General features: G+C 43.2%; 1 protein-coding gene across 8 annotated transcripts in view; it reads left to right on the top strand.

Annotated features, from left to right (window-relative positions):
• UBE3D (ubiquitin protein ligase E3D) overlaps positions 1-22,274 on the top strand; it is a 188,048-nt gene that overhangs the window by 3,411 nt on the left and 162,363 nt on the right. For 7 of the 8 annotated variants that reach the window (XR_011568393.1, XR_011568392.1, XM_070795782.1 and 4 more), the window contains exons 2-3: positions 7,151-7,347; positions 11,262-11,352. Coding sequence is in view for 5 of the 8 variants with exons in the window: in XM_070795782.1 (XP_070651883.1) it covers positions 7,151-7,347; positions 11,262-11,352 (288 nt within the window). In the remaining 3 variants the exon portion in view is untranslated. Of the gene's footprint in view, positions 1-7,150; positions 7,348-11,261; positions 11,353-22,274 lie in introns of those variants that run through there. The other variant, XM_070795784.1, reaches the window with a different exon arrangement.

The raw sequence follows: 22,274 nt of genomic DNA, 5'->3' as shown, positions 1-22,274 counted from the left end.
CAATGCAGGAAAGTGAAAAGTGAAAGTGAAGTCGCTCAGTCGTGTCCAACTCCTAGCGACCCCATGGACTGTAGCCTACCAGGCTCCTCCGTCCATGGGATATTCCTAGTTTACTAAAGGTTTTCATCATGAATAGACATTGTGTTTTCTGTAATGATTTCTGCACGTATTGTGATGGTCCTATTTTTTTCCCTTTATTCTTTATATATGTGAATTGCATTAGGAAAATCTATTTATGTTAAACCATCTTATCATTCCTGGGATAAACCTTGGCCATTCATTAAATCCAAGATGTTTACAGAGTTCCTGTTCTAGGGCCCAAACTAAGATTCTAGGTGCTAGGTATACAGCTAGATGAAAATACAGCAAAGATGAAAGTATTTGCTCTCAATGAGCTTATAGTCTAATGGTGGCAAGAGGTGGGCCGAAAACACACAAATATAAACACACAAGGCTTTAGGAAAAGTAAAACAGAAAAAGGGATAGGGAAAAAAAATTCCAACCCTTTATTCCAAATGAAAAACTAACATTGGAACAATAAACTGAAAGGGGTGATGTTTGGAAATGTACGATACCCAGTGAAAGACTGTCACCCTCCGAGAGAACAGAAATAGGAAGGGGTGCTTGGTTCAGAGAGATGTGGATGGGCCGGTGGAGCACATAGTAAAGGCTATTACAGTGATGTGCTCTCCAGGAAATGGAAATAACCACCAGGAAATGACCTACTCCAGGAAAACCAATGACCTTCCTCCAGGAAAACCAACCAAACAAAAATCCTTTCTGATCTGCAGCATTTATTGATTCCTGAGGTGTAAATACTTTCACCGTAGATGATGTCAAACTACCAAAGTGAGGTCAGTTGGTTTGCATAATACCTGGAATTTTAACAACTGCCTCTAGCATATCACTGGGTCTTAGAGACCATTGAAAGGACCCTAGCTTGGACTCAGTGAGATGCGAAGTCATTAGGTAGGTTCAAGCAGTTTCTGAAAAAACACAAGAGAATAGTGACAAAAGCCTCACAGGTTAAAAGTGTGGGCAATTAGGGTCTCAAAAACTTTGTTTTGAAACAATCGTGAACTTGAGGGTAAGTTGCTGTCACTCTTGAATATTTTTTTTTACTCTGAATTTTCCTACAAATGAGAACATTCTCCTACACAACCAGCATGCAACTCTCAAAACTGGGAAATGTGTTACTGCTGTCTTACAGTCTGACCTTATTCTGGTGTTTCCAGTTGTCTACTTAATATCTATAAAAGCGAAGGAATCCAGTTCAGAGTGATGCCCTGCATCCCCATGTTTTCTTCATCTCTTTCAGTCTAGAAGACGTCCTCGGTTTTCCTTGACTTTAATGATACAGCTTTGAAGATTCCAGCCCAATTATTTTGTAGAATATCCCTCCATTTGGTTTTGTCTTATGTTTCCTCAAGATTAGATTCAGGTTGTACATCTTTGGCAGGAATATCACAAAATTGATGCTGTGTTCTCATTGCATCCTGTGGCACATGATTTTGATTTATTCAATTGAAGTTCATGTTAACTTTGAGAACTTAAATAAGGTGGTATCTGCCAGGCTTCTTCACCATAAATTACCCTTTTTCTTTTCATTATCAATAAGTATTAATTGGAGAGCTGCTTTGAGAGTTTGGGAATGCCCTATTCCTCCTCATACTTTCATTTTATTCAGATTTATTTATTTATTATTATTTTTAGTTAAGGCACAGTCACTCAGTTATTTACACCCATCTCAGTATGGTGGTTGTGTTTCATTCAGTGGGTTACTTTTTTTTTTTCCTCAAATTACAACCAGATATGGCCAGGGAAGTCCCTTCAAGATGATGTCTGTTTCTTTGCTTGCGTTTTTTTTTTTTTTTTTAGTCTTTGATTTCTTCTTTACTTAGTTTCGGAGAAGGCAATGGCACCCCACTCCAGTACTTTGCCTGGAAAATCCCACGGATGGAGGAGCCTAGTGGGCTGCAGTCCATGGGGTCACTAAGAGTCAGACACGACTGAGCAACTTCCCTTTCACTTTTCAGTTTCGTGCACTGGAGAAGGAAATGGCAACCCACTCCAGTGTTCTTGCCTGGAGAATCCCAGGGACGGGGGAGCCTGGTGGGCTGCCGTCTATGGGGTCGCACAGAGTCGGACACGACTGAAGTGACTTAGCTTAGCTTACTTAGTTTCACAGTAAGATATTCCAGACTCAGGCTCATCTCATTCTTTTCTTGTCCCAATCCTGGATGTAGTTATTTTTTCCAAGGAACTCTGTTTTGTTTCTTTTTTTTTTTCCATTTGTTTTTAAGTAGAAAATGACCTTTAGAAACCAAGATCTGGGTATAGAGTGTGCTCATTACTATTGGAGTGTCACTTCTCCCAGACCCTCTACTAGACAGAACTAGTCTGTGTTTGGCATCTGTATTATGCTTATGTATTCATGTATAATATGTGTGTTTGTAAATATATCATAACACACCTATATTTATTAACTTTATTTATTACTTTGGTGCAAATGTAATTTTGGTTTTGAATTATGAATTTTTTATCAAGTTGCTCAGTGGTGTCTGACTCTGTGACCCCACAAACTATACAGTCCATGGAATTCTCCAGGCCAGAATACTGGAGTGGGTAGCCTTTCCCTTCTCCAGGGGATATTCTCAACCAAGGGATCAAAGCCAGGTCTCCTGCATTGCAGGTGGACTCTACCAACTGAGCCACCAGGGAAGCCCTAAGAATACTGGAGTGGGTAGCCTATCCCTTCTCCAGTGGATCTTCCCAACCCAGGAATCAAACCAGGTTCTCCTGCATTGCAGGTGAATTCTTTACCAGCTGAGATACCAGGGAAGCCCTAGGAACCATTACAATCAATACATTTTTGCCAATGAGAAATAAGTTTGTTTATACCTATAGCATAAAAATCTGTGCTTGGGGATTGGACAAACTCTTGGAAAGCATTTTCTGCCTCCTGCTGGTTGTGGAAGCATTTTCCCTGCAAAAAATGTACTGGCAAGAGTTCATGGGAATATGGCAGATGAGGCAAAACTTCAAAGACCAATCTGTTCAACTTTGAAGCATTGATTGTGTGATGTGCAGTCAGGCCTTGTTGTGGAGAAGAATAGGGCCCTTTCTGCTGACCCCTCCCTTTTGCAGGCATCCATCAGTTTGCTAAGCATAGTTCTCAGATGTAATGGTTTTGCCAGAGTTCAGAAAGCTGTAGTGGATCAAATGGGCAGCAGATCACCAAACAGTGGTGACCACTACCTTTTTTTTAGTGCAAGTTTGGCTTTGGGAAGTAGTTTGTAGCTTCTTCTCTGTCCAGCCATTGAGCTAGTTATTACCAGTTGTATAAAATCCATTTTTTGTTGCATGTCACAGTCCGATGAAGAAATGGTTCATTGTTGTGTAGAATAAGAGAAGACAGCACTTCAAAACAATGATTTCTTTGATGTTCAGTCAGCTCATGAGGCACTCACTTACCAAGCTTTTTCACCTTTCCACTTTGCTTCAAATGCTGAACGACTGTAGAATGCTTGATGTCCAGTTGTTCAGCAACTTCTCCTGAGGTTGTAAGAGGATCAGTTTCGATGATGCTCTCAGTTGGTTGTTGTCAACTTCTGATGCCCAGCCACTGCGCTCCTCGTCTTCAAGGCTCATCTCCTTTGCAAAACTTCTTGAACCACCAGTGCGCCGCATGATCATGAGTAGTTCCTGGGCCATGTGTGGTGTTGGTGTTGCAAGTTGTTTCCACTGCTTTGCAACCCATTTTGAATTCAAACAAGAAAATCACTGGAATTTGCTTTTTCTGTAGCATCATTTCCATAGTCTAAAATAAAATAAATAGCAAGTAATAAATCATTGGCAAAAAATTGGGAATGTGCATTAAAATGATATATAACATAATCACATTTATTTAGAATGTAATCCAATATCAAATAGCAAATTTCAGCACTTGCAAAAGTGCAGGTACTTTTGTGCTAACCTAAAATATGCATTGGAAATCATGATTTTGCCCAAGTGTTTCAGATTCTAGTCTACTACCACAGGATCCATTGTGGTTTTCTCCCTTGCCCTCTTTGTAGCTGTTCTCCCCCCGTGCGAATCCTGGCTTCCACTATCCTCATGCCGTGTATTAGTATACTCGGTAAGTTTCACTCTGTGTAGAGTTTTCCACTGGCATTCTTTCCTACTTCCCTTCCCTCCACTCTTTATTGACACCTACCTCATCTGCTTGGCTCTGTTATAGACTGAATGTTTTGGTTCCCTAAGAATTCAGGGAATGCTGAAGCCCTAAATCCCAATGCCAGGGTGTTAGGAGATGGGGCCTGTGGGAGATAATCAGTTTTCAATGAGGTCATGAGGGTGGAGCCACTATGACGGGATTCCTGTCCTTAGAGGAAGACACACCAGAGTTTCCTATGCCTGCCATATGAGGAGACAGAAGGCCAAGATGGAGGCCCTCTCCAAGAGCGGAGTCTGTCAGCTTCTTGATCTTGAACTTCCCAGACTCTGGAACCATAAGAAATCAATGTTGTTTAAGCCGTCCATTCTGTGGTGTGTTGTTATGGCCACCTGAGCAGACCAAGACGGGCCCAGAAACTCCATGGTGAGACGGGGCATCCTCGCTGGGCGGCCCTCCTGGCTGCCACTCTCCTCCCCCTGTGGGGTTTCTCACGTCTACCCCAGGCCATGGTGGTGCTCCTGCCCTTGGTCAGGTGCCTACCTTTCTCTGCCCTGTGTAACTGAGTCTTTCAGGAAGGGGCAGGGATAGGGGCAAGTGTGGTAAGCCAGGGATAGGGGGCCGGAGACCTGGGAACCTGGTGGTTTCCTTTGAGACACTTCCAATTGCCAACTGCACGGTTCAGCTTGAAAGTCACTGAAGTAACCAACTGGACAAATGGTGTCTGTAGAGCCGTGGTTGGCAAACATGGCCCATGAGCCAGATCTAATCTGTGGCCTGCTTTGGAACAGCCTGTGAGCTAAGAATAGATTTTATATTTTTTAAAGGGTTGTTAAGAAAAAGAAAAAGTAGACTGTGCCTCGGAGACCATATATGATCTATAAAACCTGAATATTCACCATCTGGCCTTTAATATAGAAAGTTTTCTGACATCTGCTTTAGAGGATTATTTCTTCAACATCATTTCTGAAGACTAGACTTTTGACTAAGTTTGATATTGTCTTCTCTGGAAAAGACTCAGGTTTTTTTTTTGTTTGTTTTGTTTTTTGTTTCTTAAATAATTTCTTGTTTAATTTCTTTTTAAAGTTTCTTGACCTTGCCAAGCACGGTGCGGGATCTGACTAGGGAACAGACCCTCGGCCGTGGCAGCAAAAGCTCAGAGTCCTAACCATTGGACTGCCAGGAAATTCCCAAGACTCTAGTTCTTGATTCTGTATTGCCAATTAAGTGCAGGTCCACATGCTTCAAAAAGGAACTAGCCATAAAATAATCTTACACCTTCCTAAGGCAAAATAGGAAGCCTGGCCAAGATTCACACATGAACACAGGGTGTGACCTCTCTACTTGGATGACGTTCAGGCAGGTGGCCCACCTTCTGCACTCCAGTGACACTGAGCAGATGGGCTGCTGCTGTGCTTTGCTGCTCTGGTCCAATGCTAAGCATGTTCCAGCTTCACAGGGGGATCATTTCTAGATGTCTTTATCCCCTTGTATACTTTTGGTGCTTGGTAGACAGCAGCTGTATTTTACTCTGTTACTACATCAAGTGATCTGTGTTTGTAGTGGGTTGGATCCTTTCTTGCCTGGTATTCGTACATCACTAGATTGTTCTCTTCATTCTTTTTTTATTCTTAAAATTGACAGAGTTTTTTTTTTTTTTTTTTTTTTCTCCTGTGCCTTTTGTTTTACGTACTCCTGGCCTCCTTATCGGAGAAGGCAATGGCACCCCACTCCAGTACTCTTGCCTGGAAAATCCCATGGTTGGAGGAGCCTGGTAGGCTGCAGTCCATGGGATTGCTAAGAGTCGGACACGACTAAGTGACTTCATTTTCACTTTTCACTTTCATGCATTGGAGAAGGAAATGGCAACCCACTCCAGTATTCTTGCCTGGAGAATCCCAGGGACGGGGGAGCCTGGTGGGCTGTCGTCTATGGGGTCACACAGAGTCGGACACGACTGAAGCGAATTAGCAGCAGCAGCAGCAGCAGGCCTCCTTATCAAAATCCTGTATATCAAATACCAATGCTTTACCCTAATTTACTATAAATAACATAAAACATCATTGAAATGCTGGTCTCAGAAACAATATGTCACTGACTCATCCGTTCATTATTTACATAACATTTATTTAGTGCTTAGGCCTGGGAGAGTCCCTGCCCTTCTCCACTGCTTCCATAGTCCCCTATGTTTATCATGAGTAAGTACAGCGTCATTTTAATGCTGTCTTGATCATTCCTATTTTTCTTGCCTGTCCCCTACTTGGGGTGGGGGCAGCGTACAGAGAGAATGCCCTGTTAGTCGTTGTCCTATTCCCAGTACCTAGCACATTGTAGAACCCAAAAAAGGGGTGTTGAGTAAGTGAATAAATGTCCAAACCACGCTAGGGTCAAGGGAAACAAAGGTGAATAAGCCACTGTCTTAGGCAACCTTGTTGAATTTTCTGGCCAGAAGTACTCTGATGAACTAGGGAGTGATGTCTGACCGACCAGCATTCCGCTGTGCTGGTTCACAGAAGCTGAAGACAGAAAGAGTGGTGAGACAGGAGAGGGGGTGTCCGGAAAGGAAGTGGCCTGCTGTGCAACAGAATGGCTGGAGGCGGCGAGGGGGCGGTGTTCAGGCTTCAGTACAGGGAGGAAGCCCAGGGTTAGAGGAGAGATTGGCACTCAGGATCATTAGCAAGGGAAAAAAGTGCATGCTTTAAATGCATGGTTAACATTAAAAAAAAAAGAATAGAAAAGAATGAAAAATGTGTCTGTGAACTTTAATGTTACATTGACAGAAGAAAGTACTCTGACCTCATTTAATAGATCCGTTTCTTTTATGACAGGTTCACTGCTGTTTTTTTATCCTGGGACAGTGACTAGACTCAGGGCCCTGATTGAAGAACAGAGGGCTCCTTGGCCATTTTAGTTTCTTTCATCGTCTGGTTTTCATCCATGTGAAATCATCTCTCGCCTGTTATTTCTAATTCCCAGGGATTCCAAGGAAGGAGGTCTGCCCATGGCTGTTTCGGTAACGCCGTCCTCGCTCCGGATGCAGAGCCCCGGCGGCTGCACGGAGCTCCGGCTGCCGGCAGGGGTCAGGCTCGCGCCGTCCACCTGCCGCGGGCTGCAGCACGTGCCCGGGGACGGGCTGCACCTGCGGCTACACGCGCGGGCCGAGAGCCGCCCCGGTGAGTAGCGCTGGCCTTTCTGTCTCTGCATTTGCTTTTTCATTATAAATCAAAGGTGATTTTTTTTTGGGGGGGGGGGGGGAGTTGAACTTTTCCCAAGTGAAGGGATCAGGCTCATCACCTGCAGGAAAGAGCTGAGGGTCCAAAAGATCTAAGTTTGTTTTTTTTGTTTGTTTTTTTGCCAACTCTGCTCATTATTAACTGCATGCAGTTGAACAGGTCAGTTTGTTTCTTTCAGCCTTTTTTAAGAGTCTTTTTTTTTTTCTTTTTCCTATGAGACTGTGTTTTTTAAGAGCAATTTCAGGTTCACAGCACAATGAAGCAAAAGGTACAGAGGTTTTCCTGTGTCCTCCCTGCTTTGTTTCTTTAACTGTAAAATAACCTGGCTCACAGAGTTGATAGGAAGATGAAATCAGAGGGCGAGTGTGCCAGACCTGGTTGATTTTAAAGCCTTGTATGAAGGCATTCATTCATCCAGCAAATATGAACTTTTGATCTAGGTGCTGGGGTATGCAAGTAGATAAGCTAGACGATCTCTGCCCTCATAGGGCTTACATTCTAATGGTGGAAACAAATATTGAACACACAAGTTACTTGGATACAGACTTAGGAGGAGGAGTGCCGTAGGAGGAGTAAAACAGAATAACAGTGTAGGGCATGACTAGGGGCAGATGAGAGTCAGGGAAGGTCACTCTGGAAGAGTGATATCTGACCAGAGAATGCAATGATGGGAAGAATCCCATACACGTAGAGACATTTCCAACTAGAGAGAGTAGGACATTGGGTTGGCCAAAGAGTTCTTTTGGATTTTTCCAGAAGATGTTAGGGGAAAACCCAAGCAAGGGTTTTGGCCAGCCCAGTAGAAAGATTCCGAATTGAAGTTTGATGCATATTGTTGTTGTGCCTGTTAGATTTCCAGTATTCTGTTATTGGCGTATGGATTCAGTAAGACCATAGAATCGTTTCTGAAAATAATTTAATGACCTTTTTGGTACATTTCCTCTCTTGCCATTTGAGTACTGTGCTTCAGAGGATTGAAAATGCTGTAAAAAGGGGAAGCGGAGGCTGTAATAAATGGCTGTGATGCTCATTCTCTGAGAAGGATTAAAGTTCTTAACAGCTGCATTTGGGATTTCTCTGTTGCCATGTGGATATGAAGCCTTTCATCTGAGCTGCAAGGAGCCCTGAGGCAGAGTCAGCAAGATGGTAACCAAGAGCTCTTGGGGAGATGTCAGGCATTCCTGGAGCCTCTGTCCTGGCGTTTGAAAAGAAAGAGAAGTAGAGGGAGTTTCACTTTTTTTTTTTGCTAGAGAGTGATTTTTGCTCAAGTCCTGGATGAGTGAAAAAGTCCAGTCTGAGTTGAGCAGGGTTGGTTATAGGAAAGAAATGTCCTAGAGCTGAAGTGGCATAGGATAAATCTAAGAATGACTGTTGGAATAACCGTGGAAGGAGGGATGGGCCTTTGAGATGGGACACAGACTAACAGATGCTCTGAGAGTACCTGATGATGGGCAGGGGGAGGGTGGTTTCAGGAAAGAGGCCTTGGGAATCAGACTCCTGTGACATCCTTGCCTTTCTTTAGCGATGATGAACAGTAACCACTGCAGGAATCAGGGGTCACATCTGGAAACTGGGGACAAGCAGGCGTGAAAGCCACAGTGGAGTGTTTTCAAATCTGCTGGTTTTCTGGGACCATGATTTTAGGTCCCATACCAAGGAGGCATGGAAACCTTCCAGAGACAGAATTAGTTTGTTGCCTGTGCATATTCTGTAACAGTTATTAGACAAATAGCAAAACTTGAACTATTTTTTTTTAATTTAAATAAGCAAACATTATTGTTTGGTTTTAACTGTCAGACGAAGTAAATTGACTGCTGTGTGTTGGTTTGCATATTGTTTGGATCTCCAGTTTCTCTACATTTTTAACATATATTTTGCTTAACCATCTGAAAAGGGAAAACATTCAAAGTCCTGTTCTGCAGTGCATTAAGGGGTATTCAAAATAGATTCCTCAGTGCTTAATTGCTTTAGTGCTTTCCACATAATAGGTGGTGAATAAACTTTGATGCTGGGAGGGATTGGGGGCAGGAGAAGGGGACGACAGAGGATAAGATGGCTGGATGGCATCACCGACTCGATGGACGTGAATTTGAGAGAACTCCGGGAGTTGGTGATGGACAGGGAGGCCTGGCGTGCTGCGATTCATGGGGTCGCAAAGAGTCGGACACAACTGAGCGACTGAACTGAACTGAACTGAACTGAAACCATTGCTCAATGAATAAATATCAGATAGGTACAAAATATCAGATAGGTGCATACTATTGTAAACGTAAATCAAAATCTGTGGTAGGAAGCAAACAGTTTTAGCATTCAATCTTATGTTTCGAAATTTTTGCAAAGTAAACTTTTCGACTATAAGAATACTCTTTTAAGGACTACAGTAGACATACTGTTACACGGTTCTGAACACATAGGTCAGACGTGACCCTTGACCCAGAACTGGCTGCAGTAAAATTTGATGGAGCATCAGCATTGGATTCATCCCCAGGCAGCAGTACTTCCCAGGATGCCCCTGTATCAGAAGGTTCTGACTTGATCCTGAGCCTGCATCCCGCTGGGCGAGCAGCAGAGGGCAGTGTGTCGTTGAAAATTTGTTTATCCATCCTGAAAGGAAAATCTGGGGTGTCTTATTTTCTGCTCAGAGTTAAAGAATACTGTTGGGTTCACTTTAGTGCTACAGGGCAGTCTTAGAAATTAAACAGAATTTTTAACTCTCAAGGCTTAAACTTTCTAGCATGGATGTTTTTTAAAAGATCTTAAGATACAAAGTAACAACAAAATTCAAATGGCTTGATTCTAATGGATATAACCTCATTTCTTCAGACTTTTTCTTTTAATCTAATTTTTTTTAAGTTATTTTTTATTTTATTGATTCTTGGCTGCACAGAGCCTTCGTTGCTGCATGCGGACTTTCTCTAGTCGCAGTGAGCTGGGTCTACTCTCTGTGTGTGGGCGTCTCACTGCGGTGTTGCAGAGCACGGGATCTAGGCACATGAGCGCAGTTGCCCCGTGGCATGTGGAATCTTCCCAGATCAGGGCTTGAACCTGTGTCCTCTGCGTTGGCAGGGGGATTCTTAACCATTGGACTACCAGGGACGCCTCAGACTTTTTTAACAGATATTTTTGTGGATTGGGTTTTTTGTTCTTTGGGGTTTTTTGGAAATGAAAGTTTCCTTTCTTTGTGAATGAAATAGCAGAAACTAAGGGAACATTCTGTCTTACATTGCTCTTTCATATACTGTGGGAAATAATTTGTTTTCCCACAGCTTTAATCAGAAATTGAGTTTTGCTCTTGTAAGATGAAACTGTTCTTAGGAGCTATTTCATTCCCAGAGACCTGCCCAATAAAGACCAATTTCAAGATTGATATTGTTTGTACAGACTGATACGATCCAGACCGGACATCAGCTTTGTTTAAATCGAATTAAATTTAAGAACTCTGTTTACCAGCAGTCTCAGTGATGAAAAACTGTCCCTAAGTCTAGCAGAAGAAAGCTAAGGAAGGAGAAGCTGTGTGTAGTTAGCTCGATGTGGAAGAAATAGCTCCTTCTCTCTCACCTTTAGTATTGGTATTTCTAGAATGAGGGAGATAACTCAGTGCTATGTTACATACATAATTTTTAGGGCAATACCTAGCTGTGAAACATGTAGCAGAATCTGGTGTTTTTTTAAAAACATTCCCAATATTTGCTTGGCGTTGAGTCATCAGATAATACTAATTAAGTGTGTACTTCTGGGTAGATCATAAACAGTGTTTATTGGTGATAATTTATTGCAGCTATTAAACTCTTTAAGTATGTCAATATATTTATCCCAAACCTCTTAAGACACGCTGTTTCCTTGATTTCCTCTAGAACTGATTTCAGTGTTTAATCAAAGCTCACAAGACCAAGAATGTTGCACGTTTTATTGCCAGTCCTGTGGTGAAGTCATCATAAGGGACAGGTAAGGAGCACGATTAGCACTGACTTATTCTGCGCCTGGCAGTGGCTGTTCTCTTTTCCCATCAGAATTTTTGAAGGAACTGCCAAGAGGGCAGTCTGTAGCCTTCAGATGAGAGCCAGCTCAATGTCACTTTTTGAACCAGAGCAGCCCCCAGACTCCAGCAATCACGGGGCAGCTAGGTCTCCTCCAGCTGACAAAGGGGGACAGCAGGCTGCTGGCTTTGAGGGAGGGAGGCTTGTCTTGGGTGCAGAAGTCGGTGCAGACCAGCCCCGCTCCTCTGAAATCAGACACGACAGCTATCACACGTTGTAGGCGTCATCCTGGTGAATGAGCTTTTCCACATGAAGTGCGTTTTCTAAATAACAGAAGCTTTTGCAGCACGATTTTTTCTTTTTTACTTGAGCTATTTTTATTAGTGCCTCTCTAAAATCTGTTTCCTATTTCCCTGCTTATTAAAACAGCGTATAGAGCACAAATTAACCTTTTCTTGCTGCTTAGGTTAATCTTGTAGCCTGTTCTCGTGGTGTGCAATGATTTCCCCATCGTGATGGGGAGGGCCCTTTGCTGTACTCTTTGCATTCCCACGTTGTCTCTTTTATTTTTCCATCTTCTCCTCCTTCTGTCAGCCTCCTTATTGCCTGGGCATGAACCGTTCTCCCTGAATTTTCTATTCACTCATAGGCTAGAAAGACGGAGCAACCCTTATTACTGTTAACAGTACTATAAAGGAAAAGTTCAGAGCTCTTTGTTAGTGTTTCCTTAGAAATTTAGATGGGAGTGGACGTCTGTCCATACCTGAGACCCGCTCTGGCATTCAGGGTCTTGGTGGAGGGAAGACACCAGTCCTCTCTATCCCTGTGTGCCGGGAGGTGGCCAGTCACTGGGACTGATACTCCTTTGTTCTCCATACCCCTCCACTTCTTCCACCTCTTAGTCAAGGCCACGGTCCTCTCACCAAAGAGCACTTCCCAAAGGCAGCTGGGTTCCCCATTCAGAGCCTCCCCAAGCCTCCCATTTCTTCCAGGATAGATTCCACTAGCCCTCAGCATACCACACGGGGTGCTGGAGGAGCTGAACTCTGTTTACTACCGCACCCTCCTGTTTCAGTCTCCTTCCCCCAGCCCCTTCCTCCCTCACCCGCAAAACCACACACCGTTATTTACACACGTTCTGTGCACAGCTCTGGTGATGGGCTTGCAGTCCCACAGTCTTTTCACAGGCAGCCCCACCGCAGTCCTTAGTGAAACGTACCTCCTCTCTGAGAACATGCCCATCTCCCTCTGAATAGCTTCTCTCTAGAGTCAGCATATTCATTAGACTGAATATTCATTGGAAGGACTGATGCTGAAGCTGAAACTCCAATACTTTGGCCACCTGATGCGAAGAACTGACTCTTTTGAAAAGACCCTGAAGCTGGGAAAGATTGAAGGCGGGAGGAGAAGGGGACGACAGAGGATGAGATGGTTGGATGGCATCACTGACTCAATGGACATGAGTTTGAGTAAACTCTGGGAGTTGGTGATGGACCGGGAGGCCTGGTGTGCTGCAGTCCATGGGGTCGCAGAGTTGGACAATACTGAGCGACTAAACTGAACTGAAACTCATCAGACTGAGCATCTCCTGCCGGGAGCCTCCCCTGAGCCCTAGGTTGGTCTGTGTACCCCTTGGAGGTTTATGTGTTGTCTTCCCAATTAAACTGTAGGCTTTGGGTGTGGGGACAGTCTTACTCACATATCTCCCCACTCCTATTGAGAGTGCAGTGTGGTGTAACAGAGACCAGGAAGCCAGACCATCTGGGTTTGTGCCCACCATTTACTAGCTGTGACCCTGGGGAAGTTACTTAACTACTCTGTGCATTCATATTTTCTTTTTTGGTATTATTATTACAAAAATCTAGATAACAATATAAGCTACCTCCTTAGGGTTTTGGGGAGGCTCGAGTGAGTTTAACTGGGAAGCTTTCAGGATGTGACAGCTACTGCTGTGATTCTTACCCTCACCACCGTCTTCATCGTCATCACCAGCGGCAGCAGGCTCAGTGCGTTCTCTGTAAATTCTTACCGGTTTGAATGAGATAAATGTTAGGGTGCTTATCCTGGCCTTCCATCAGTCTGTCTCACTTGCTCTCTGATTCCTGGGTAGATAAGATCGCGGAAGGTCATGCTCGTGTAAGTGCGGGGTCCTGAGCAGAGCACAGTCCGAGTGGTGATCGTGGGGAAGCCACGGCGTTGCTCTGAGTCTGCAGAGGAAGGAGACGTCCTCGCTCAGATTTTCCAAAGCTGAAGTGGCTGCAGAGCGTGCTGTCGGGGACAGGCCTGCTTGACCCAGGAAGGTTCAGAGGATTCCAGGTTGCCCTGGTATTTAGTTGGGAAAGTTTTCCTCCTCTCTGTCTTTTTCAGGCTTCGGTTTAACTGTCATTCACAGTCTCTGACACTTGCGTGCCTCGGCAACAGTGAGAGACCTGGGAGTTACAGAGGAGCTTCCCTGGTGGCTTAGAGGGTAAAGCATCTGCTTGCAATACAGGAGACCTGGGTTCGATCCCTGGATCGGGAAGATCCCCTAGAGAAGGAAATGGCAACCCACTCCGGTATTCTTGCCTGGAAAATCCCATGGACAGAGAAGCCTGGTAAGCTGTAGTCTGTGGGATCTCAAAGAGTCGGACACGACTGAGCAACTTCAAAAAAGTTCACCAGAGGATTAGAGTTTCCTGATCTGCCTGTCTTAAAGAACTAAGTTTGTTCTTTGTCAGTTGATACTGCATCTTCTGCCTTGTGTCAGTCCCGTTTATGACCTTGAGACCGTGGAACTGGGAACAAGGGCTGAGAAGCTGACGCTGATGGACCATACTCACTGTCCCAATCCTGACCTTTGGAAGCTGTGGACTGAGAAGCAGAGGGGAGAACGGGACCTGGGTTTGAACTCCAGCTCTACCCTCAGAGGCTGGGGAACCTTGTCCACATCACCTCACCTCAACCGTGTAGTTGTAAGATGGCCTATTTTCCTAACTTGTGAAGAGCGTTTAGAAAGTGAAAGTGAAGTCACTCAGTCACGTCTGACTCTTTGACCCCATGGACTGTAGCCTGTCAGGCTCCTCCGTCCATGGGATTTTCCAGACAAGAGTGCTGGAGTGGATTGCCATTTCCTTCTCCAGGGATCTTCCCGACCCAGGAATCGAACCCGGGTCTCCTGCATTGCAGGCAGATGCTTTACCGTCTGAGCCACCAGGGAAGCCCTTGTGAAGAGCGTTTAAGGCTATAACATAAATTGGAGTGAATACTTGGCAAGCTCTTTTTAATTGTCTTTACAGACTCGTTCTACCCCCTTTTCCGTAATTGGCCTTATCAGCAAACCAGCACATTAACCCAGTACAGTGTTTCAAACCTTTTTGATTCAGGACTCCAAATTTTTTAGGCATGCCAGGGAAATGACCCCCTCTTTCCCCTTTTCTTTCTGAGAAGATCCACAATGGATGTAACTCGCCCTTGCTTAACAGAAAGGCTTCCCTGGACGCCTTCGTGTGTCACAGCTGTGGGTCTGACACGTGGAGGCCTCTTGGGTAATGTGGAGAGATCCTTAGTGGGCAACTGAAAGCTTTGCTTCCATCTCAGTCGTAGGCAGCCGGCCCTTTGATGGAAAACAACGCTTCCTCCTGTGTCTGCACAAGGACGTCAGGCCGACCGATTGCATTAAGCCCCGTGGTCTTCTCATTTCTCCCTCAGTTACCTGTTCTGTGCAGGTGGAAAGGACAGCTGTGCTTATTAAGTAGATAGTGAAGCTGAAGGTATTTCAAAGCAGGCTTGTAATCACAATCAACTCATTGTTGGCATCCTTTTCAGAAAGGCATCTTGGAATATGGTGGTTTATCTTGGCAAGAGCTCTCGTGTTGGGAGAAATGGAGCCAAGTTAAATATCTGCTTGCTGGCTAATCTTTCTATCTGGGAACAAGTCACTTTGATTCTCAGTTTCCTCATCTGAAACATTGGGAGGTTCAGTTAGATAGACAGGGGACAGTCCTGCCAGCATGAAAATTCTGTGATTAGTGAATCTCAAAAAATTGCACCTTGGCTTCTGTGAATTATGACTATTTGGCTAGTACAAAACTCATGCTTGTTCTTTTTTTTAATGTAAAAGATTCTCATCAAGCAAATTATAGGTGCAGAAGACTGTTTAACCTATTAAGATTCATTAATGGCTTTTAATACTTACTAGCACCAGGGTGCACAAAATCTGCTAATCACAGCCATCTTTTTTTCTTCATTCAGAATCACACATTCCTAGCTGTTTGTTTTGGTTATTTACAAACAAAGAATGTCTTGTTTCTTTACAGTGAAATTCTCCAATTTGTATTCTTATCAGTTCAGCAGAGTTGTTTTGTAAAAATGATCCGAACATACACAATTTTTGATTATGCTCTTGTTGAGAGTGAAAGTCCCTAATACCAGGCAAGAACAATAATAAAATTTACTTCATTGTGATTAGTCTCAGAACCAGCTAAATGATCACTGTGTTTGGAATTTGGTGTGTCTTTTAGAAATAAATGCATGTCAGACTTGAGTTATATTGGTTGGCTAAGCAGATGACTTTGAAACCTAAGCCTGCTTTTCAGTCATTTTTGAGGTCTCCTGAGGTCTCTGGAAAGGCCCTCCCTGTTCTATCTGCACCACCAGAGCTGGGTGGCAGCCCAGCAGCTCTGAGGGCATTGAAACTCTAGCAGGTAACAAGCAGAATAGACTTACTGCCACATAAGAGATGTCAGAATATGCACCTAGTTGATTGGTCACCTTGACAGACAAGCTATTATTGCAGTCTGAAAATAACTACTCCTATGAATAGTCACAATTCTATGAAGGAGAACAAAGAAGTGAAAAGAGAGTACAGGCACACACTGAATTGGTTCAGTTCAGTTCAGTTGTTCAGTCGTGTCCAACTCTTTGTGACCCCATGGACTGCAGCATGCCAGGCTTCCCTGTCCATCACCAACTCCTGGAGCTTACTCAATTCATGTCCATCGAGTCGGTGATGCCATCCAACCATCTCATCTTCTGTCCTTTTCTTCTCCTCCTGCCTTAATCTTTCCCAGCATCAGAGTCTTTTCCAGAGGCAGTTCTTTGCATCAGATGGCCGAAGTATTGGAGTTTCAGCTTCAGCATCAATCCTTCCAATGAATATTCAGGATTGATAATACATTAAATATGTACATAATGATAATAAAATGCAAAGCTAGTTTCGTAGTATTTGTAGGCCATCAGTTAAATAATGCCAGCTAAATTTATCTAAATTCCAGCAGCTATGTTTTGAGCTTTAGATACTTGATGGCTTCTTTAAAATTTTTATCGTCCACTTGCTTCTAATCCAATGTGAAAGGTCTGTATTATTACCATTGTTATTATCAGTGATTAATGGTCACTTTTAAAGCTAAGGCATTTCATTTTCTTCTTTATGTTTAAGTTTTAAATAAGCACCATCAGTCAGTAACATTTATTAAAATTGTGCATTTTAAGTTCTTTTCCCCAAAAGCTTTATGCTTAAGATGCATTAAAAATAACTAGCACATTTATTTTTATTTTTAATTGGAGGAAAATTGCTTTATAATGTTGCATTGATTTCTATCATACAACATTGTGAATGAGCCATAAGTATACATATGTTCCCTCCCTCTTGAACCTTCCTCCCACAGCTTACTGCCCCCTATCCCACCCCCCTAGGTCATCACAGAGCGCTGGGTTGTGCTTCCCGTGTTATACAGTAACTTCCCACTAGCTATCTGTTTTATATATGGTAATGTATATATTTAAATATAACTAGCACATTTTAGGAGAAGGCAATGGCACCCCACTCCAGTACTCTTGCCTGGAGAATCCCAGGGACGGGGGAGCCTGATAGGCTACCGTCTATGGGGTCGCACAGAGTCGGACACGACTGAATCGACTTCACTTTTAATTTTCACTTTCATGCATTAGAGAAGGAAATGGCAACCCACTCCAGTATTCTTGCCTAGAGAATCCCAGGGACGGGGGAACCTGGTGGGCTGCCGTCTATGGGGTCACACAGAGTCGGACACGACTGAAGTGACTTAGCAGCAGCAGCAGCACATTTTAATTACTTATAATTATGTGTTGCTGTTCATCCTAGAATCTTAAACTGAGAGAAAGTTTAAGAAATTATTTCACTCTTTTTCTGAGCTTCAGCAGATTTTTACCTAAAAACTACCTTGAAAAAAATACGATATCTATTTTCTTCAGAAAGTTCTCTTGGGAAGTAAATCCTATCAAAGTCTTAGGGTTTTCAGTAGATATACTTTCAGGAGAGCTGTGATTTAAATACATCTTTTGTTCTTAAAGGATTTATGTTTTTTCCAAACATCAGAAAATTTCCTTCTGCTGTAAAAACACTTTTGTCTTTGCCATGACTTGTGAATTGGGTGTTTTCTTGCTCGATGTCTTACATAGGTAGCTATGGGATTACGTAGAACTTTTATTCACTGTGATTCCAGGTCAAGTTTGAAATACCACATTTTGGGTGAATGTGTGTGAAGTCCCCCAGATCTCTGTAAATCTCGGTGCAGTTTCATTTCTGATGACGTATGAGGTCTTGACATCGCTGCCTTGAGCACTGCACTGAGGATCTTGTTTATTGGCACTATGTGCAGAATGGCTGGGGACAGAGAATCTTAGCGAGCTTGTCCAGATCTAGAAGCCTGTCCAGGCCCCCCTGTTATTCTAAGCGGGCACCTTTGTTTGTCTTCCTCCTCTTTGTTAAAATCTGACCTGTAGGGTGGGATGATTTGGGAGAATGGCATTGAAACAGGTATAATATCATATATGAAACAAATCGCCAGTCCAGGTTCGATGCAGGATACAGGATGCTTGGGGCTGGTGCACTGGGATGACCCAGAGGGATGGTACGGGGAGGGAGGTGGGAGGGGGGTTCAGGATGGGGAACATGTGTACACCTGTGGCGGATTCATATTGATGTATGGCAAAACCAATACAATATTGTAAAGTAATTAGCCTCCAATTAAAATAAATAAATTTATATATATAAAAAAATCTGACCTGTCACTTCCCCACCTTCAATTCTGTGATGCTCCCCAACTGTCTGGAGAACCAGGTCCGCAGCCCTTAGACTGTTGTGTCACACCCCATGTGGTCTGTACCATCCCACCTTCCCTGTCGCCTTTACTGACATGTGTGACCAGGAGAGGGAGTATATTCCAAGGGAAAGAGTTTGGTACCTGGAAAAAAGTGGAAGTGTTAGTCACAGTCATGTCCAACTCTGCGACCCCATGGACTGTAGCCCGCCAGGCTCCTCTGTCCTAGGGATTGGTGCCTGGAAGACCTGGGCTAAGATCCGGCCTTCATTTATCATCTTTGACTCTGCGAACTTGTACAGATTAGTTAACATGTCTGAGCCTCCCTTTCCTTCTTTGTAACAAGAAAATGGAGATTCTCATCTCAAGAAATTGTAATGGGCATCACATGCAATAAAGTGTGAGTAGTGCCTACCTGAGGTTTTCCTAAGTTCAGCTGACCTTGTGGACTCACAGCACTACCCGGCCAGACCGTGTTTCTTGCCTGCAGACAGGGCAGTTGTCTGCAGCAGTTCAAGCAAATGGCAAGTCACGTACCCTCTGGGGACCCTTGTCTCCCCGTATGACACGGTTCCAGGTATGAAGTATAAGATTTATATCAGCAGGGGCAGGGGCTATCCTGAGAAGAAGCCTCATACCCTAGGCAGGGATCTCAGGATTCAAAGGGATCTTATGACAATTCTTTTCCATTGTTTTTAATTTTTAAAACTTATTTATTTTTATTTGGCTGCGCTGGGTCTTAGTTGTGGCATGCAGGATCTAGTTTCCTGACCAGAAATTGAACCTGGACTCCCTGCATTGGGAACACAGAGTCTTAGCCACTGAACTCCCAGGGAAGTCGCACCTTATGACAGTTCTTCGGCATAGTTTCTAGGGTTCCCTACAAAGGCCTGCATTCAGAGAAGTCCAAAGCATGACATCCTCATTGGATATTTACAGATCATTCAGACTTGCTCCTGGTCCAGATGCAATATGCCAATCAATGATCATTTTTATTACAGTTGGTCTTGACTAGCAATATATTCAATGCCTACCATCTACCTGGTTTCCATGGTAGCAGGTCTAGGTGGTTAAACTAAAGGTCACATCCTCAAGCAAGGAAAAGGTTTGGTAATGCTCTCAATTTGAGTATGCTGCAGTAACTGCCTCACATGTTACAGTTATCAACGTATGCTGTTAATATGTTTGCACCAACCTCATAGTTTATTCCTTTGACAAGTGAGAGCTTACACGGTGAGTCAGCCACTGTGGCTGGTGCTAGGACTACAGTGGCAAGTTAAGCATATATGGCACCTCTGTTCATATCGTTTCCTATGCTTGTTATGTGCTTGCTTAGTTCCTTTCATTGTCTAGAGAACTCCTATTCATCCTTCAAAGGTCAGCTCACATTTTACTTCTTCTCTGAAGCCTGTGTATACTCAACTCCCCTAACACTTGGTACGTATTTCCCTGAGTTCGTTGATTGGTTTTGCAAATGCACAGATCCCCTAAGGTAATATACACATTTTATGTGCAGGTGGGAATGTACATTTGAAGAAAGAGGTGAAAAAGGGGATCTGAGCCATCCCGTACCTTTCCCCCCTCAACTCCTGAGAATTTAGAACTAGGACTCTGTTATGAGCACCTGTTATATTCTGGTTCTGTTATTCCTTTCTATATATATATTTTCTACTGGAATGTGAATACCTTGACAATGGGGCTATATGTATTGCCACTGATATTTTGTGTCAGCAGAATACCTGACTCCTAGTAGGCTTTTAGAAAGTATATGTTGAAAGAATTGCTTCTTAATCTCCTTAACAGACTCAGCACTTTGAATGATGCTAGTGCTGAAGTATTGCTTAATTTGAAAGGGAATGTTCTTGCTCCTCTTAAACTAAAATCGGCCTTTCTTGTTCCTATTTCTGTCTTCTGGAATTATAAATTAAATGTCTGCCCTCCTCCATGATATGATTGCCCTTTTATGAGACTCAGAATTGATTGGGAAAATCAAAGAAAAAGAATTCACACAAGGGAATCATTTAAAAATGATGCATTTGCATCTTAAATATTTTCATTTAACACATGCAAATGTACTTTAACTTAACTAGTCTTTTATTATGAAACTAATATCATTATGTTGAATGTGAGTCTGCTGCTGTGGACTCTTTTAGCTTTTTTCACTTATGCTATCCTAAATTCATTATCCAGAGTTTCCAGTTTAGGTTCTTTAAAGTCGAATGAGAAGTTAAACACTGAAGCAGTCTGATTGCAGAATTCTAGGTTTTTACTCTCCCTCACCTCAGTTTTTTAGAGTTGTGTTTCCCACATTTCACCAGTGATGTTTTTTAATAACTGACTTTCCTTTACTCTGAAATGTGTAGTTTTTAGAGGAATAGCAACTCATATTCCCTTGGTGTATGTGTTTGATTAAATCATATAAGTAAAATAACGTGTATAAGTGGCATAAACAGGTCTGTGATCAAATACAGTTGATCCTTAGCGGATAAATGGTCCAGCTGATTGGAGCTGAAGTGAACAAGTATTCAGGGTGCTTTAAGCTTTCACAGTATTCAGAAGCATTAGGAAGACCAGGAGCATGTTTGTTTTCTCTTTTTTTCAGGATAAGTTATTTTGAAATGTCCTCATCATCTTGCCACATTTCTTCTCCCCTTAGACTCTTCCCAATTTAGATTAGAATAGAGGTAAACCAGGCAAAAGTCTCAGATGTCTATATTTGTACAAGAAAAATATAAAACAAAAATAGTAGCAAATATAAGGGGCTTCTTAATTGTAAGGATGTTCTAAGTGTAAAAATAATGCCGGAGTGGAGCTTTGTTTCTCTCCCCTTGCGTGGGGCCTAGACTTCATGACTCACTTCCAAACAACAGAGTGTGCAAAGGCAGAAGTAGGAGCTTTTCTAGTGGAGGAGCATAGCAGATGCCACCTTAACCCAGTGATGGAGGTTGACATCCCCAGGGATAAGTCGTATTGACAAAGGGTCCCCTGTGGTGTGCTGTGGTAAGAAGAGTGCTTTACCTCAGGGGCAGACTCCCCCCAAACCCGTAGCCCCAGTCTGATCTCGAGAAAATATCAGACAAACTCAAGTGAGGGGTATTCTGTAAAATACACAACCGGTATTGGTGCTAGTGGTGAAGAACCCACCGGCCAGTGCAGATAGAGGTAAGAGACACAGGTTCGATCTCTGGATTGGGAAGATTCCCTGGAGGAGGGCACGGCAACCCACTCCAGTGTTTTTGCCTGGAGAATCCCATGGACAGAGGAGCCTGGCAGCCTATAGTCCATAGGGTTGCACAGAGTTGGACATGACCGAAGTGACCTAGCAGGCATTACTCTTCAGAAATCTCAAGGCCCTGAAAATCAAGGAAGGACTGCCCCAGAGCAGAGGAGATGAGAGCAACATGATGTTTCAATACAATGTGTTGGAGACTTCCCTGGCAGTCCAGTGGTTAAAACTTTGCCTTCCAGTGCAGGGGCCACAGGTTTGATCCCTGGCCAGGGAACTAAGATCCCACGTGTCGTGTGGCGTGGTCGAAAATTTTTTTTTAATTTTGTTTAAATAAATAAAAATAAACACAATGTGTTGTCATGAATCAGATTCTGAAACAGAAAAAGGGGACATTAGTAGAAAACCTGGGGAAATCCAGATAAAAATAGTAGTTTTGGCAAATCTTCCCTAGTTAAATAAGCTGTTAACATCAGGGAAAGCTGGATGAGGTATATATGAGAACTGTGTGCACTATCTTTGTAACTTTTTTGTAAATGTAAAATTATGCTAAAATAGAAAGTTTATTAAAAAGTAGTAATGAGAGAAATCACAGAAGAAAGGGTT

This window comes from Bos indicus, chromosome 9, assembly GCF_029378745.1.
Source record: "Bos indicus isolate NIAB-ARS_2022 breed Sahiwal x Tharparkar chromosome 9, NIAB-ARS_B.indTharparkar_mat_pri_1.0, whole genome shotgun sequence".
In the NCBI taxonomy this organism is placed as follows: Eukaryota; Metazoa; Chordata; class Mammalia; order Artiodactyla; family Bovidae; genus Bos; species Bos indicus.
The sequence above is the reverse complement of the archived record's forward strand: the minus strand, read 5'-3'. Positions and strand labels throughout refer to the sequence as shown.